We start from the raw sequence: 18,349 nt of genomic DNA, 5'->3' as shown, positions 1-18,349 counted from the left end.
AAAGGTGTCTAGTATTGGATTTTTTTACTTATAATCTTATTTCAGAAAGGCCATAATTCCTTCTTTGTATGTAACAACTAATAGTTGTCTTAGGGTTTTCTGATAGCTGCAATGCTTGACTTTGTGCTCATGCAGAAAAACTGTGTACTGCTGCTGCTACCCCATGCACTACCAGGGCCATGAAGTCTATTCCTCTGTGTAGGAGCTCTGTATTACAGTCAGGGTTTTTGCATGGAAGAGCTCCAAACTGCAGTTGTGAAAATAAAAACGTCTTAGTACAGTGCTGATTGGGGATGTAGTATCTCTCTCAAACTACTGAATAGTACTGCAAATGGCACATCCTAAAAACAACAGAAGCATCTGTCAAATTGACTGACAGGAAAATATACCTTTCTGTTTCAAATGACCTTGTGTAAAATAATATATAGTGAGGCTTTCTATATTAGAAGACATTAGGGAAAAATATTATTAAATAAAGAAGAAAGTAAAAAAAGGAAGAGGTAACCAACATTACCTGAAAAATAGAAGACTTAAAAGGCTAGAGGATGTTGACTAGAAATTTTGCTCTAATTTTTAGGAGGTGACCTTCTAAGAATAAAACTCACAGGTATCTAAGAAAAAGGGTTTGATGGAGGGAATTGTGTGCAAATGTGGCTTGCTTTGTTGTCTGACCTTCACTTCTTTTACAGAGCCTTTGCCAAGCGCCAGCAGCAATTGACAGCCATGAAAGTGCTTCAGAGAAACTGTGCTGCCTATTTAAAACTGAGGAACTGGCAGTGGTGGAGGTTGTTCACCAAGGTACTGTTTTCCCTTTGCAATTTTGGCAAAGTATCTCTGGTTGCATTTTCAGCTTCTTATCCTAAAACAGAGTAAAGAATGCTTCTTTTGCAACAGAACTGGCTTGCAGCTACCCATTTGATTCGTTTAGGTGGAGAATATCATAAGCTGAGACGATATTTTACAGCTATGTTGTGTGCCTGTATAATCCCAGTGCAAGGCTGTGTGCAATTAGTGCTGTGGAAAAGCATCATTTAGTATCTTAAGCCTAGAAAAAAAATGGCTTGCTTTGGTGGTGGCACTTTGAAAAGCTGCTTGCTAGGCTTTTCAAAGAGTCAGTTTTGTAAGGCAGAGATTGTTTACATGGGAGGGGATTGTCTTTTCCTCTGAATCTGTAAGAGCAMAGGAAAAGCACTAAAATCTGATTTTACTATTAGATTTTTAAATCTTTTACCTTTCTAAAGACAGTGAACACATACAAATACAGTCTTTTAAATTTCTTGCTTTTTAATTGTAGAAGTGAGACTTTTCATCTAAATCATATATATATATATATATAAAAATATATATATGTTTTAATATATGGGAGCAGAGAGTGTGCTGGTATTTGGGTTTCGTTTACTTGTCCTCCAGTGTACTGCCCCACTGTACAACAACATTTTTACTCTCTTACTGCTACTATTTGGTGCCTCTTCCTCAAGGGTTCTGAAATTTACCCATCTGTTTCCTGAGGAATCCCAACCAGAAGGAGAGAACGGGCAGGCAGACAGTCTTACTGGCAGAGGAGRCTGTATCAAGTCCCCGACAATTCTACTAGTGTTCACAGCAAAACTCTTGGCAATTGGCCATTCATTTAGATGTGATGCTGATCAAGTGTTGTTTTATCAGATGCTCACCAAGTACAAGAGTGTCTCTCCGTGTTATTTTTTCTTTTCTTACACTTGTCCAATTGCTTTGGTTTCCCCTGCAGGTAAAACCTCTTTTGCAAGTAAGCAGGCAGGAAGAGGAGATGATGGCCAAGGAAGAAGAACTGATGAAGGTCAAGGAGAAGCAGCTAGCTGCAGAAAACAGGCTGACTGAGATGGAGACCTTCCAGGCTCAGGTGAAGTGGCACATCTTGTGCATAATACTCTCTTTCTTCACCTAGTCAACTGCTTGAAGGCTCTTCCTTTCTGTTAGTGATCTGATAGATAGCTTTTGATTAGCAGCAGGAGGCTGCTGCCATGACTAAGATTATAACTGCAGAACATGGGAGCAAGATAACGCCAGTTACCACAGAAAATGCTTTGGTGAATTGGAGCTTATGGCAAATTCTGGGTTTGTATCTAATGCAGTTAATGGCAGAGAAGATGCAGCTTCAGGAACAACTGCAAGCAGAAACCGAACTGTGCGCTGAAGCTGAGGAGATCAGAGCTCGCCTTACAGCCAAAAAGCAAGAGCTAGAGGAGATCTGTCATGATCTTGAGGCCAGGGTGGAGGAGGAGGAGGAACGGTGTCAGCATCTGCAAGCTGAAAAGAAGAAAATGCAGCAGAACATTCAGGTAATGCTTTAGGAGTGTCAGTAAAGTTGGTGCCAAGGGTTAGAGAGCAATCCTTTCATCTGAGCTGGGAGGGCAACAGGAGAGAATGAAAAAGTAGCATAGAAATTCTACCTGTGAAATAGCAATAGAACACAGTAATACTGGTGGTGAACCAGAGGTGCTCAGAGGGACCTCTTGAATAGGCTGTTCCATTCTCAAAGATGAAAGTTATGATTGCATGTCAAATAATTGGACATGACATTGCTTAAATGAAGTGTTTTGGGAATGGTAGCAACCTTTGAAAAATGCTATTTTTTATTCTTCTAGAAAATTTTACTGTAAGAACTCAGCRCAGTGCACTGCCTTGGCACAAAAAGTTGCTTCTAGAAAGTGATAATATTCCTCTGAAGAAGGGCTAGAAATGCACTCCAAGTTCTAGTGTTGGTACTGGGCTGTTGCACTGCTCGATGAGCAGCACTRACAAATGTCGTGGTTTTATGTGCGTGTTGTGAAGGAACTAGAGGAGCAGCTTGAAGAAGAGGAAAGCGCAAGACAGAAGTTGCAGCTAGAAAAAGTTACCACAGAGGCCAAACTGAAGAAATTGGAAGAAGATGTGATAGTTTTGGAAGATCAGAATCTCAAATTGGCCAAGGTAAGACTCACACAGCTCCCTATGCCAACTAAAGACGTTCAGGGTCCTCTCCTGTGGAGCCACTTAACCAAGRCTGGGGTGTCCTGTGTTATGGAGAGCTTACAAATTAATCAAGTGAGCAGCTCTGACCTGAACTTAGTCATGAAATTAACTGCCAACCTATATACTTTGCGAGCCAGTATCGTGTGGTATTTATACAGCCTTGACTAAATAACAAACCTTGAGCAAGTCTTTGCTGTTACATTGTTACACCAAACAGGGTCCAGTTACTTCATGAACAGATTTTCCTTACAGTTTTAAAGGACTATCAAATACAAATCTTTTAAGTAACCAGTTATTTGAATGCTGAATAGAATCTTGAAAACTTTTCTTGCCTTCTGGATTTCCTTGTAGCAGAAGTAGGCACTCATCATATGTACATCTTTAAGTGTGGCCATCTCTGAAAAATCTCCTATAATCTTACAACTGCTTTGACACTGTCTTCTTAATTCTTCAGGAAAAGAAACTCTTGGAAGACAGAATGTCTGAATTTACAACCAACCTAACAGAAGAAGAGGAGAAATCAAAGAGTTTAGCCAAACTCAAGAACAAGCATGAAGCCATGATCACAGATCTGGAAGGTATAAAGGATCCTGCAAGGGACTCATTTACACAGTGTTASATGACTTCCTCTTAATATTTGTTGAATATCAATTCCATTTCCAGAGCTTTAGACTTGCTCTTGTTGCTAAGGGGTTAAAAACTAGTGATGTAGTGTGTATGTTATTGATYGGTTTAATAGAGTTGTTCAGTGTGTGGCTGAAGGTTATGTGGCTTGTCAGCTGAGCCCTTGCTCTAAATAAAAATCCTATCCAAAGCAGCAGGCCAATGGAGGCGGCAGGCTGGGTCTCTTTCTCTTCCTGCATTGGAAGTATCTTCACCTTTCTACTTCCAGTGGCATCAATCTGCCAGGGTTAGTTCAGTTTCTGATTTTCTGTTTGCATGAGTTCTTTATAACTCRAGCTGTGGGCATTTCATCCTGAGGGTGGCCTGGGTAGCACAGCAGGAGTCAGCTTGTTCCCTTTCCATAAGGAGAGAGAGGATCTTGTATCCAGCATCATTTAATCGAGTGCATGTGCCTCTGTGGTGTGGTTTGGAGGGACTGGGATTGTGCTGGTTGTTTATTCTTTTACAGTGAAGAGGGTTGACTGACAGATGAAGGAGATGGGCATTGCCCAGATCTTGTTTGAGACAAAACATAGGTTCAGCTGCATGCACAGATCTTGACAAAATAAAATTCAGCACTCGAAGTGCTGTTTGGACAGTTGTTACTGCTCAGATACTRTGAGATACTATTACTTAGATTGCTTTATTTCCCTGCTAAAAAGTCTTGCGCAGTGTTCTCTGAAGATGTTCATCCTTGCTAACTGCTGTGTCCCTGTCTCCTGCAGAACGTCTGCGACGTGAAGAGAAGCAGAGGCAAGAATTGGAAAAGACTCGCAGGAAGCTTGAGGGAGACTCCAGTGACCTACATGACCAGATTGCTGAGCTGCAGGCTCAGATTGCGGAACTCAAAATGCAGCTGGCCAAGAAGGAGGAGGAGCTCCAGGCAGCCTTAGCTAGGTAAGAATCAAACCTCTGGGACCACCAGATGAGGAAATATTTCTTCTTGTCTTGTGTCATTTAGCTTGGAGGATCCAATGGAATTTCTGGCCGTTGTGTTTAGGTCTGTTGAGTAAATGATCCGTGTACACAGCAGCAGAGGTCTTTGGCTGCTGCCTGCCGCTGTATTCTCTATACAGAACTAGGCTATGAACATTAATTGCACTGCATACATTTCACTGAAACARCAAGATTTCAGAGGGGTTAAGAAATAGCCCCGGCACACTGTYTCTTTCTATGTTTCTGAGTTTCTGTATTTGTTTATTCAGTCAAGTGTGCAATTTCCAGTGTAAAATGATGCTTTCTGTTCTGCATTCTTCTGCTGTCGGTCTGTCTGTTACCTACTTTAAGGTAGGTAAACTTGCCTTCTCAAGTCCTGGGGGAAAGAATATGTAGATGATCTGTGGATCAGAGTTTGAACAAAGTCTTGCAGAACTGATCTTTACCAGCATTTTTGCTTGATCATTCCTGGCAGGAGATATAGTTTTAATTTACATGTGGTTTAARTCTTGCTCTGACCAGAAGTCTATGTTGAACACAGGGTGGAAGAGGAGGCAGCTCAGAAAAACATGGCCCTGAAAAAGATCCGGGAGCTGGAATCCCAGATCACTGAGCTGCAAGAAGATCTGGAATCAGAGAGAGCGTTCAGGAACAAAGCCGAAAAACAGAAGCGGGATCTGGGAGAGGAGCTGGAGGCCCTGAAAACAGAGCTAGAAGACACACTAGATTCTACAGCTGCTCAACAGGAGCTCAGGTAATTCCAGCATCTAGAGGCAATCAGCCTTGTTTGCTTGGTTTTATTTTTTAAATGCATGTTGCTGCATCCAGTCTCTTAYTAAAGCAAGTCTTTATCAGAATAGGCTGGTTAGCAGCTTCGCTGACTACACACGAGCTAGTGTGGAGCCTGCACTTAAGACKGCATTCCCCCACTTGATGTATAAAAGATGATCTGTTCCCTAATCGCAGTGGTGTTGATACCTCTGAAACATTACTGCTTTCAAACAGCTTAATTCTTAGGCTGAAAATAATGATGTGACCTTGTGCTTGCAATCTTCAAACTTGAGAAGCTAAGTTCTAATTTTGAAGAGTGTCCTTATAGATTGTGGGCCTTGACATTTTTCTGCATCAGCTATATTCACTGCTGGTGGATATGTCTGTCTATTTGATTCGGCCCTCAGCATCTATATCGAAACTCTGACTCTTACAGGTCAAAACGAGAGCAAGAAGTAACGGTTTTGAAAAAAACCCTTGAGGATGAGGCAAAGACCCACGAAGCTCAAATCCAAGAGATGAGGCAGAAACATTCACAAGCTATTGAGGAGCTTGCAGAGCAGCTGGAACAAACCAAACGGGTATGTTGGAGCAGGAAACATAAGGCCAAATCGGGCRCTCTGTCTGGAGCGATAGTTGCTCTACGGTGGTGGCCAGGGCTTAAAGCTGCAGAAGAATATGAAGTGCTGCCTGCTTTAGGCTTCTGATTCAAGGCTTCTTCCTCCCTYGGTAGATCATCTTGCACTGTGAATCATATACCCAGTTGCTTTTAATATTAGCCTTCTTTTTTTTTTYCCCCATAAAGTATCTGTTACATAGCTGTGATGCTGTCTGGTTCTTTCCACTACTAGCGCTTGCTGACCTGTGCGACCTTTAACTTGAAAATCTGATGGTACAAGACTGTGCCTTGTGTTATTTTCTCCCCCAATTGTTATTGTCTTCTTCTGCTTGTCAGTGACCGGCTGTTCAAATCAGCTTTTCTGTGTAAGCAGTCTGAGATTCGGCTGTGAAATGGGCACCATTTGCTTGCTTGTTGGAATAAAAACACAAAAGTATCATGCCATATCTAAAATCTGTGTTTCCCCCACCTCTCCCCAGGTGAAAGCAAATCTTGAAAAAGCAAAGCAAGCTCTAGAGAGTGAGAGGGCAGAGCTGTCCAACGAGGTGAAGGTGCTGCTGCAGGGCAAAGGCGATGCCGAGCACAAGCGGAAAAAAGTCGATGCCCAACTCCAAGAGCTGCAGGTGAAATTTACGGAAGGTGAAAGAGTAAAGACAGAACTGGCAGAGAGGGTCAACAAACTGCAGGTGAGTGGCAAGTGTCTTAGCCTATTGTTCAGCCCAGGGGTGGAGAGAAGGTGGTTAATAACTGACATACATTGATGTCTCCTTCAGGTTGAGCTGGACAATGTCACAGGCCTTCTCAACCAGTCTGACAGCAAATCAATCAAATTAGCAAAGGACTTCTCTGCTCTGGAGTCACAGCTTCAGGATGCACAGGTGAGAGCTTGGGAAGCTAAGACGACCTTCTGTATTGTATCAAGTGGCTCTTCCAAAAGCTTGAAGTGAGAAAGCCCTGTGCATATCATTAAATGCTGGTTATAAAGCCCTGCTAAGGTTTGGCTCTGGCTATGTATCTAARGTGCTCTACTGCATGTATCTTCCTCCTGCTTCCTCAGTATGCAGATCATATGGAATTTCTCCTGTCTTACATATCTTAAGTTGCCTTTCTGCTTGCAAGCTATTTAATGCCAGAAGCAATTTGCAATGCTAGGTTCTTGTATGTTGACTATGATGATCTCAAACAAACTTTTTTTTTGTCACTTTGAATAAAGCTGTCTTTAACTTCTGCCTCTCCGCACCCTCCTGGGAAAAATCTTGTTTAGTCTTCTATGTCATATGCTTATATGCCCATTTACTGGAACTGAGCCTTTTGGACAAGTACCGAGTACCAAGCAGAATACTGGAATGGGGGCTTGACAAATCAGCCTTGAACTGTCATTGATGTTCTGCCTACTCAGGCTGTTTTTCAAAAAGCAGAGTCAAAAATAACGCACAACACAAAAATTATGCATTGGTTTAAAAGCTGCATGTGCCAATCTCCATAGGTCGTTCAGTACAATTACTGCAGCTGGCCCAAGCTAGTGAATGGCAGTGTCTTAAAATCCACTAAGAACTCTAGAATTCTTTAGCTGAGAAGTGCAATAGCTGTTACTAACTGTGCTAAATCACGTCAGCCCGTTGCCTGCTTCTTTGATACTCGAATATGAAAAGATCACATGGCAAAGTACAGTCATATGGTAGCAGAAGTTTTAATGCCTTGTGTGCAACTCAAAAGAGAACTCCAGAAAGAGTGGAACTGTGAAGTGACTGCACAGAAAACCAGGAGACAGTTCTTGTGTAGCAAAGAAGCAGTCAGTAATCATGGGAGTTTAGTAGAGAATAGGACCCTCTGGATATTCTGTTTGTCTGTGCTGTGTCTTACATGTGAAATAAGTTGCATGTGTAATTCCAAAAGGCTCCATCCTGGAGGGAATGAGTGAAGATTTTTAGTCTTTAATATGAAGGAAAGGTATTGAATTCCCCTGGGGGTGCTTTTTTTTGTAGGAGCTGCTGCAGGAGGAAACCCGCCAAAAACTGAGCCTCAGCACTAAGCTGAAGCAGATGGAGGATGAGAAGAACAGTTTCAAAGAGCAGCTAGAAGAAGAGGAAGAGGCAAAGAGAAACCTGGAGAAACAGATCTCTGTTCTTCAGCAACAGGTACAGAATGTGCATCTCACAAATTAAGAGAAGTGTTACAGTCTACTTTTGACTTGAAGGAAGTAAAGACTAAATGCAGAATTGACTTCTAGAAACAGAACCTTTCCTGGGAAAGGCTGATCCTGATGACCTGGGTGGGAGAAAGTGATTAGGCCCCTGATAATCAAACGCATACACTTAGATTTCTATCCAGGAACTCCTGTAGGAATTCATAGATACCACATTACTCCAAAATAATATTATTGTATTTATCCCACTGTTTCTAAGTCTGACTGAAGTAATTGCTGCAGAACTGAGCATACTACATACACATTCCTCAGCAGTTCTGGTGCCAACAAGCAGTGTTGAGTGTTACGTGTGGCTTGGCTTAACCTGTGATATCTGTCCTTCAGGCGATAGATGCAAAGAAGAAAATGGATGATGGTGTGGGCTGCCTTGAATTAGCAGAGGAAGCCAGGAAGAAGTTGCAGAAAGACTTGGAGGGCTTGAGCCAACGTTATGAGGAGAAGGCAGCTGCATATGACAAGCTGGAAAAAACGAAGACTCGCCTGCAGCAAGAGCTGGATGACATCACTGTGGACCTGGATCATCAGCGGCAGACAGTTTCCAATCTGGAGAAGAAGCAGAAGAAGTTTGATCAGGTATGGCTGAGAGCAAGTTCAGTAGCTGCATCCTCCTTGCCAGGTCTGCCTAATAGAACATCTCAGTGCTGATGCATGGAGCATTCATATTTCTTTCTGAATGGAGGCATGGCATGTAAGGTAGAGAAACAAATTGCYGTTGAGCATTCTGTTCCATGCCGATGAGGTTTCGTGCGGTGGTGACATGCTTCATTCTTTGAAGCTGTGTTTTCTTAGTTCCTCATACCAAAGCAGAATGCTACTAAGAAGGCACTAACATGCAAGATGCATGTTTAGCTTGTAAAGAGCTTGCTGGTGATTTCTTAGGATGCCACTGCTGTTCTCTTGTAGCTTTTGGCAGAGGAGAAGAACATCTCTGCCAAGTACGCCGAAGAGCGGGACCGTGCTGAGGCAGAAGCCCGTGAGAAGGAGACTAAGGCCTTGTCGCTGGCCAGAGCCCTGGAAGAAGCCATAGAGGAGAAGGCTGAGCTGGAACGAGTCAATAAGCAGTTCCGTGCAGAGATGGAAGACCTGATGAGTTCCAAGGATGATGTTGGGAAAAGCGTAAGTGTGAAATCAAAACAATAGGGCAGGAAATAGCAGACAAGTGATACTGTTAGCAAAATACTGCAAAAGGCCTCTACCACTGTGAAGACMCAGATTAATATAGCTAGAAAAAGTGAAAACATTAATGAGTTTTAGGAGTGCTGTAATGTTTTTGTTACTGCAAAAACCTAGTGCAGCTGCAGAAGAGGAAAGGGCATAATGCAAGTTTTGTGTGTAAAATATCAAGGAGTATCTAGACAATGGGAAATAGTAACCCAGGATTCCAAAACAGAAAAGATTGTGTTAGCAGGAGAGAAAAAAAAAAAATCAAAGGGTAAATTTTTCATGCCTTCTGCCAGAATCAGAGGTATCCAGCTCTGATAAGTCTTCGGTAGGTCAGAGTTTGGCTAAAAATGCTTTCTTCCCTCCTGTTCTCTTACCCCATGTACATTACCAGAGCTAAAAAGTAAGCTAGATTCAAATAGCTCGGAAGTATATAACCTGTTGACTTTGGGGGTATCACTACACTTGCCAATACAAGAACTAGATGTAGTGTCCTTCTGTCCTATCTTATGTGAGTGTCTTTTCCCAGAATCTTTTGCTCTTAAGATAAGTGAAATTACTTTCATTCTTTGAGGAAACCTAATGTGTACCGATGTGCTGTAGGTCCATGAGCTGGAGAAGGCTAAGCGAGCCCTGGAGCAGCAGGTGGAGGAGATGAAGACACAGCTGGAAGAGCTGGAGGATGAACTGCAGGCCACAGAGGATGCCAAACTGCGGCTAGAGGTGAACCAGCAGGCCATGAAGGCGCAGTTTGACCGAGATCTCCAGGGGCGTGATGAACAGAACGAAGAGAAGAGGAAACAGCTGATYAGACAAGTAAGAATTGCTTCATGAATACCGAGAGTTTCCTGCACATATCAGAGCTTGTGTCCAAAGATGCTTAGGTGGACAGGGCCAATCCAAAGATGCTTGGTAATAGAAACTTCCCAGGCAGTGTTGCAAGGCTTTCAAGACATATTCCCTTGTATGCATGATTCTCTGGACAGACTTTCCATCAAAGGAACCCATGTGGCTTTATCAATAAGAAATATTCATCCCATCCACCACATCAGAAGAAGTAAAAACAAGTCACACGCTTGCACTTAGCAGCCAGCTTTCACATCCTGCTGGGAAATGAAGGGGCTGATGCTCTGATACCCTATTTCTCCACACAGGTGCGGGAAATGGAGGCAGAATTGGAAGATGAGAGAAAGCAGCGTTCTATTGCTGTGGCTGCCARGAAGAAGCTAGAGATGGACTTGAAGGACATAGAGAGCCACATAGAGACTGCGAACAAGAATCGTGAAGAAGCCATCAAGCAGCTCCGCAGACTGCAGGTAGGGAAGAAGTTGTCACTTTTGCCCGTGCAAAGCACTTCYGTAGGGAGAAAATGAGATGCACGGTTCCCATGAGGTGGAATCTTGCATCAGTGACACAGGAGCAGGAGAGCCTTGTGGCAATTTAGCCAGAAAGATTTATCAACATGTCAAATATCGATCTCATCCTTGCTCTGCCTGTTTGATTCCCTGGGAGACAAGCTGTAGAGAAAGTCCACTCTAGTCCTGGCCGTCTGGCAGTCCTTTTGGAAGTAATTATGGAGCTGCAGAGCCAGAGGGACTTGAAAAGATCATTTAAACCTTCTCATGCCCCAAGACAATTCTGCCATGTCTGTGTCATTCCTACAGGCACTCACCTGCTCTATTCTTAGGGAAGTGTCCAAATCCTCCCTAGGGAATCCACTCCAGTGCTTCACTAGAAAACTTTATTCCATAGTGTCTGAGGAGGTGTTTTGTTTTGTTTTGTTGTCTGCAATTTAAGCATCTCTATTTGCTCCYATTACTGCTTTTCCTGGTACTTTCAAAATGGAAAAAAAGATTATTCTCTTTGTTTTTCTTTATTCTCTCTTTTATTTATTTCCTCTTTCTTTCTACATTTGTAAAAACTTTAGATAAATATTAATGAAGTCCTTGTTTCCATTTTTATTCCACATTTCCTGTAAAGTAAACAGCTCTGTTCACATGGGTGCTCTGAAACTTTTTTTTTCCCCTCTCCCTTTCCAGGCACAACTGAAGGATTACATGAGGGAACTGGAAGACACGCGTACTTCCAGAGAAGAGATCTTGGCACAGGCTAAAGAGAATGAGAAGAAGTTGAAGAGCATGGAGGCAGAGATGATCCAGCTGCAGGAGGTAATGGAATATGCATGCAGGTCAAGGGTTTGATCATTTTCTTTGGCCAAAAGCTAAGGGTAGCAGTCTGAGCTTTCTTTTTTTTKTTGTTTTGCTTTGCTCAAACACAAGATCTATTTTCAGCAGTAGAATTTGGACTTCTCTTGATAGCTGTAATAGGAGTGATGAAAAACAAAGGAATCTGTAGAGCAGGGGGAGAACAGTCTATGTCTTATAGTGAAGTCTGAAATCAGCTAGAGACCAGTCACATCATCTGCTTCTGCTGCTCTACATTAGCTGGTAGCTTCCTGTTGCATCACTGACCGTCTCGTTTCCATTCCAGGAACTTGCAGCCGCGGAGCGAGCCAAGCGCCAGGCCCAGCAAGAAAGGGATGAGCTGGCTGATGAGATTGCCAACAACAGTGGTAAAGGGTGAGTAATGCTCCCCTGCTCGAGGGTGGAGGAGCTGCTCCGAGAAAATACTTGGTAGGCTGTTATTTTTATATAGATTGCAATTTGTGCAGTACCCTCTGTTCTTGTGAAARATTGAGCTCATTTTGGAAAATTATAAGTGACAAGTTTTCCCCAAGGCACGAATGCCACCAACACCACTTTAATGCTTGTGTCCTGTAGAGCGCTGGCCATGGAGGAGAAGAGACGCCTGGAGGCCCGGATAGCTCAGCTGGAGGAGGAGCTGGAGGAGGAGCAGGGCAATACAGAGATAATCAATGACCGGCTCAAGAAGGCAAATCTTCAGGTACCTGTTCAGGCTGGGTCTGCTGGAGAGGCTCTCAAGTCTGTGCAGGCCACCAAACTCTAGTCTGCTTTGTGTGCAGTGCACAAGTGCTCAAAGACATGAGCAAGGCAAAGCACCTGAGCACGGCCATAGAGAAAACAGAGAGGGCTGCCAGTGCTCATAACTCACTGCTTGTGAACCCCGGAGTAGTAAATGGCTCCTGTGAGAAATCATAGCTGGAACGATCTCCTGGATTTAGCAAAAAATCCTGGTGTCCCTTTGCCTGCCCTAAAGGATTATGCAAAATGTGATCTAGAGCATGCTCTTCCAACTTGGCAAGCTGAGCAGTGCCACAGCGGGTATGGAAAATGACTTTATGACAGTTTTATGCTTCTTCAAACAGACTGAATTCCATATGGAATTTGTTACGCTGCTATAGAAAGCATGATCTTTATCTGACTGTTCCGTGGTATATTTTTTCTGCCTGACTTTGAGAGTCAAGCCTGTTGTTTYCTTAGGTCCCAGAAGCCACAGTGCCAGGCTGATGGCTTCCCAGAACGGTTTGTTGACTCCAGTAGGCCAAAACAATCCTCTACTTGATGAACTATCAGCCTCAGCCTTGGCTTAGAAACAGATTGAGTCTTGCTCTTTCATCTTGGAAAGTCAGTACTTGTAGGCTGCTTCTGTGTAGTGCAAATACAAAGACAGCAAATGCATGATAAATTAGGGAAGCACAGGGAACCACTGGTTTCACTATAGAAGCAGCCCACTAGGACTGATAATTACTGTCTTAAGTGTCAAGCCATGACTTTCATCCCTGAGGGGGTCGTATGTGCTTGGCAAACCCAGCCATAAGAGGAGCTTGATAAACTTGTTGTTCGAGGAATTACCTTTGAAAAGCTGGGTAAAATGAGACGTTTGTGAGAGGTGTTTTAAGTCGCTGTCTACACAGAGATGCTTTCTGCATCTGAGTGCTGCAGGCTTTCAGCTCACCTGCTGGGTATTTTTTCTTTTGCGTGTCAGCGGGTGCCTGAGAAGCCCTTTCAGGCCGCTGTTTTCAGCATGCTGAGCACTTCTTCTCTCCTCAGATCGATCAGATGAACGCAGACCTGAATGCCGAGCGCAGCAACGCGCAGAAGAACGAGAACGCTCGCCAGCAGATGGAGCGCCAGAACAAGGAGCTCAAGCTCAAGCTCCAGGAGATGGAGAGCGCAGTGAAGTCCAAGTACAAGGCAACCATCACAGCCCTGGAGGCAAAGATAGCGCAGCTGGAGGAGCAGTTGGACATGGAGACAAAGTACGTCCGTCAGAAACTCGTGTTATATTATAAGCCTCTACCCACTCTGGGATGTTAAATCCCAAACAGATTCTGATTTCTATGAGTGAGAGCTTCATCCTACGTACYGGGGAGTATAGAGAAGGAAAATCTTCACAAAGCTCCCTCATTTTCATAGTACCGACTGCTAACTGCTCCCAAACGGCACCGTTTGGAAAGATGCAGTTGTGATGCAGTGTTGCTGTCCCTCAGTAGCTTCAAGAAGAGTCAGACTCCGTATGACTGGTCGGATCTTTCCGGAAAATCTTTTCTCCCATCCCCTTTCCTCTAAGTTATTATGACTACTGGCATTTTACTTGTTTCTAACTTAACCTGTTTCAGGTGTTGTTATTGGGGACCAGAGGRCATAGGCAATCTCTTGGCTTAGCCGTGACTGTATTTCTGTGCAGGGAGCGCCAGGCTGTCAGCAAGCAGGTGCGTCGTGCCGAGAAGAAGCTGAAGGACATCTTGCTGCAGGTGGATGACGAGAGGCGTAACGCTGAGCAGTACAAAGACCAGGTGGGTACGGTTACCCACGGAGTGCTCTGATGGGTGGGAGGATTTCCTCTCTGTGAACGAGGCGTCATTTGCATTCAGAAGGCTCTAGAATTAAGCTCCCTATGAACCTTTCGCCCTTCGCCCTCGCGGTGTTAACTGYAAGGTGATAGAGATGAGAACTGTGCTTCTAAGGGAGAGCTGGGAGCTGCCTAGTCGCAGGCAGCCGCCCTCAGCAAGGGCAGCAGCAGCTTGTTGAGGAACGTGGCCTCTTACCAGGGCTGTGACCCTGGGGGACGCTGACCTGCCTCCCCTTGCGCACGCAGGCGGACAAGGCCAACATGCGCCTGAAGCAGCTCAAGCGGCAGCTGGAGGAGGCTGAAGAGGAGGCGCAGCGAGCCAACGCGTCCCGTAGGAAGCTGCAGCGTGAGCTGGAGGATGCCACTGAGACAGCTGATGCAATGAACAGAGAAGTGAGCTCCCTCAAGAGCAAACTCAGGTAAGGCTGAAGCCTCTGTGCGACCAGCATAGCTCTGCTGTAACTGCTCACAGCGTTTGCTCGCAGCAAAGAGTGTGACCAGGCACTTGCTTCTTTCTCCAAAGCCTTTCTGCCTGGGGGAGAGTGAAATCCTGGGTTACTGACAGACTGTCCCTTCCTTTCCAGGCGTGGGGACTTGCCGTTTGTCGTGACGCGTCGGATTGGCAGGAAGGGTGCAGGAGAGTGCTCCGATGAGGAAGTGGATGGCAAGGCAGATGCTGGTGAAGCCAAAGCTACTGAATAAGCCCTCTCATTTGACCCAGGTTGCATGTAAGGTTACATGTAATGGAGTGACCCATTCACCTTCCCCTCTTCCATTGGACTTTCTGCAAACCCCCTCCTAAATTAGCTGGGAATCTGCACAGCAAACCCAGCTCTGCGTGTCTGGAGCCACTGGGCATCTGTGTTCCTAGCTTACCCCTCTTTCCAATTTCCTAATCCTCTTCGTATTTTATGCCAAAGAGTCRGGGCTCTGAAATCTGACCAGCAGAGTTTGGCAACTACAGAGGCTTGTAGAACTGTGTGTGCCATATCTGCCAGGGTRAATCCTTACACAGATTGGAGGGTTAGGGAAAGATTATTTTTTGCTGTAAATCTCCTTTTTGTCTTCAGATCCTAGCCGCAGGGAAGCACCTTCCTGTATTCTTTCCCTTCCCTCTTTGTTTGCTTTTGGCAATCATGTTCAGTGACCTCAGACTTCTGCCTCTCTTCATCTGCCCACCCACGAGGTTTGGGAGCAGTCTTCAGGAATAACGGTGTGCTTTGGCCATGGCAATTCCCCTTTTCTTCTTTCACATGTTTCCAGGGAGAGGTGAGGAGGGAGCTTCTCTCAGGATCAGCCACCCAGAGGACTTGCCAAAGTTGTCTTTTCTTTTTCCTTCTTCTCCTCTCATTTTTATTATCTGGACAGATCTCTGAAGTGCAATGATGTCCTGTTATTGTCTCTGCCTCTGAGCGGTTTTGTCCAAGGTAGCGTGGACCAGTAGTTAGTGACAGGCAGGAGAGACAGAAGAATGTCCTTGTGCTTGTCTGAGAATCTCCGGGGGACCAAATATATTTAATGGTAATAGGCAGAATCTAGGGGAATTTTAAAGAGTAATGGGCAGAAGGTGGGGATACGGGGAGGGGAAAATCCCTCTTTTATTGACATGTCCAAGCCTCTTGCACCTGCTCTGTAACCAGGGGTTGGGATTAGTTATTCTGCACCATTGACTAAGAGTATATTAAAAACCCTTTAATCTGCACAGATATATGTAAGGCCTTYGTAGCTCTCGTAATAAGTAAATAAGAAAAAAGTAAAGGTCTTTATCACTGCCTTTCTATTGGGACCATGGTTATATAGAGATAGTCTTTACTTTTCTACACTGTACACTGGTTGCTGGATTTACCTTTATTCTTAACCGTATTGTATATGCTGCATTTAGACCTACTTATGAGCAAAGTAAAAAATAATTAAATATGAAGCACCATACTGTATGCCTGAGCGCTCTAAATGCAGGAGCCTTATGTCCCAATTGCTGTCATAAAAAAAAAATTAAAAAATTTTTATATAATAAAAGTGCCTTAGCATGTGCCTCAGCTGTGTGTCACCACTACAGTCAGCAATGGTTTACTGGTGCTCCACTGATGTTACCAATAAAGATTATCCATGTGCTGCAGTCCGCGTGCTTGTATCGCTGTTCCCGCCTTCCGCAGGTGCAGGGAGGCCCGTGGGGCCGCGTCCGAAGGGAGCAGCGCCGGGCTCAGAGCGGGAGCCTCGGGCCGCTCCGGGAGCGGAGCCAGCGACTCGCTGGGACGGAGCCGGGAGCTCAGGGATGCGCTGAGATGGAGCTGGGAGCTGGGGGAGGCGCCGGGGCGGCTGCGGCTCCGCTCGCTGGGAGCTCAGGAGGAAGGTGGCGCAGCCCCTCGGGAGCGCTCAGCCGGCAGCGCCAGGCTGTGGGTTAAAGCTGGGCTAGGTCTGATCCTGGTCTTCCTTTGCCTTCCTCTTCTTCCACCACTAAGAAGTAAAAGGTGACAGAGGAAGTAATAGATGTCTAGACGTCACTTCTAAGCAGTGGATTAGCAAAAATTCMTTTCAGTCGTCTTCCCCTTTCTCCTCTTTTCAATCTACTTTTGTCGCGTTTTCTCTGGAACTAAGGAATTTGTGGCTGTATTTTTTCCAATACAATAAATTGTCCTAGGTGCTCAAGTAGCAAAGCAGAGCATAACATCAGCTCCTGTTACCTACTGTGTCGTGCTGCACTGAAGCTGGCATCTGTTGGAGCAGATCTGTGGTCCCCAAGTCCTCTCCTAGTGCCCYGTCACAGCTCTAGCTCTGAGAAAAAGACCTGATCCAGCTGCTCAGAATCTCCATCACCTGGAGAAGTGATGGTGCAGCCCTAGGTCTGTTCTTACTCTACAAGTTGCTCTGATAATCGCAGCCACTTCCCTCTTGTTCCACATGGGCTGAGATTTAAACCTCGATAAGAGAATCTGAGTTAGCGATTGCTCTAGGGGCTGCAGTGAGTGGAGGTGACTCAGAAGCTAGTGCTGGTGCTTGCCAGGAGGGTCCATGGTAGAACCAGAAAGGGATGCTCCAAAGGGGAGTGCTGGAAAACATAGAGCCATGAAGATGCAGCTTCGGTAAACTGATTCTCAGAGGATCAGGAGAGCCTAAAGCCACAAAAATGTGGAGTTCCTGCCTAAGCAAACGCTGGAGAAGGGTAGAAGTCTTCTCGAAAGAATCAGTAGGAGGTGGCAGGAAAGGGAGGTGCGCAGAAGATGAGGGACTCTTCATCGCTGCAGCAATGTAAGAGGTCCTGTAAGGGTGTGACACAGGTCTTAGATTTGTCAAGCCTAACTAGGGATTAACGCGTTGTGGGTGAGCTGAGGTATTTGCCTGTATATGAAGGCAAGATTCACTGTCGTGTGGGGGTCTGTGTGGTGGAACTCAGGAGCTTAACCGGTCTCCTCTGGGCAACCCAYGTCCTGGATGTGTCTGACCAAGCTGTCAAGCACAATAACTGATAAGCAGCCTCTTAGGGTGCTGCAGGAAGCAAGAGCATAAAGGGCCAGAGCCAGAGCCGTGTTGATGTTGTACAGGATACAGGCTCTGTGGGTGGCTCCAAACTGCAAATGTGCTCGTGCCTTACCTGGGTGCTCTTAGAAACAGGATTTGAGTTACTGAAATTCTCACCTAAGAATCCGTTGGTTCACATACTTCTTTCTTGTCTCTTTTCCAACCTGCTTTGCAGAAACATAGGATGGTTTTGTGAACAACGTACGCCTTAAATTACAAGGACGTTGCCCTCAGATCATAGGATCTTCTTGGAATAGTGCCAGCTGTGCCAGGCACTTGTGATAAAGACCAGAACAGCCTTAACAGCTCTATGCTGACCTCTCTGAGCTCAGGCTGCTTTTTGTCCTCTTATACAGAAGTCTGCTTGGGTGTTCATCTCTCGTCCTGGGCATGATGGAAGGGGACTTGTGCACTGCCACAAGGCCTCTCCTCCAGCTGCAGCYTCTCCCTATGTTCGCCAGGAAGGGCAGAAATGAGGCTGTCGCAGAATTTTCCACGTTCCTGCAGAGGGCAGCCTCGAACGAGCACGTTCTCTTGGCTCCTGGCCCGCTCCTTTCCCGCTGTCTCCTAAAGCTGCCAAATGCCTCGCGCAGATTTTCCTGAGGTGTTTGGGATGGCCTGGGCTGGTGAGTGGTTACAAGCACCGCAGTGAGCAAGCAGGGCTGAGCTGGAACTGTTACCTGAGCTGCGGGGCCTGTACAGGAGCTGTTCTG

The 18,349-nt window shown here is 45.2% G+C and overlaps 1 protein-coding gene across 1 annotated transcript in view; it reads left to right on the top strand.

The window, feature by feature from the left end:
* Positions 1-16,063, top strand: part of MYH9 (myosin heavy chain 9) — a 69,503-nt gene extending 53,440 nt beyond the window's left edge. Inside the window, exons 20-41 of the mRNA XM_026052243.1 lie at positions 690-798; positions 1,748-1,879; positions 2,112-2,318; positions 2,812-2,949; positions 3,446-3,569; positions 4,380-4,551; positions 5,132-5,344; positions 5,798-5,942; positions 6,460-6,666; positions 6,754-6,858; positions 7,966-8,118; positions 8,511-8,759; positions 9,090-9,302; positions 9,951-10,163; positions 10,502-10,663; positions 11,387-11,515; positions 11,838-11,926; positions 12,128-12,251; positions 13,319-13,527; positions 13,956-14,064; positions 14,367-14,539; positions 14,705-16,063. Of these exons, the coding sequence (XP_025908028.1) occupies positions 690-798; positions 1,748-1,879; positions 2,112-2,318; positions 2,812-2,949; positions 3,446-3,569; positions 4,380-4,551; positions 5,132-5,344; positions 5,798-5,942; positions 6,460-6,666; positions 6,754-6,858; positions 7,966-8,118; positions 8,511-8,759; positions 9,090-9,302; positions 9,951-10,163; positions 10,502-10,663; positions 11,387-11,515; positions 11,838-11,926; positions 12,128-12,251; positions 13,319-13,527; positions 13,956-14,064; positions 14,367-14,539; positions 14,705-14,822 (3,493 nt within the window). The 3' untranslated portion in view covers positions 14,823-16,063. The remainder of the gene's footprint in view (positions 1-689; positions 799-1,747; positions 1,880-2,111; positions 2,319-2,811; positions 2,950-3,445; positions 3,570-4,379; positions 4,552-5,131; positions 5,345-5,797; positions 5,943-6,459; positions 6,667-6,753; positions 6,859-7,965; positions 8,119-8,510; positions 8,760-9,089; positions 9,303-9,950; positions 10,164-10,501; positions 10,664-11,386; positions 11,516-11,837; positions 11,927-12,127; positions 12,252-13,318; positions 13,528-13,955; positions 14,065-14,366; positions 14,540-14,704) is intronic.
* Positions 16,064-18,349: the final 2,286 nt, after the last annotated feature.

This window comes from Nothoprocta perdicaria, unplaced genomic scaffold (assembly GCF_003342845.1).
Source record: "Nothoprocta perdicaria isolate Ctin4 unplaced genomic scaffold, notPer1 scaffold_86, whole genome shotgun sequence".
NCBI lineage: Eukaryota > Metazoa > Chordata > Aves > Tinamiformes > Tinamidae > Nothoprocta > Nothoprocta perdicaria.
Note: the sequence above shows the minus strand (reverse complement) of the source record. Positions and strands in the feature narration are given on the sequence as shown.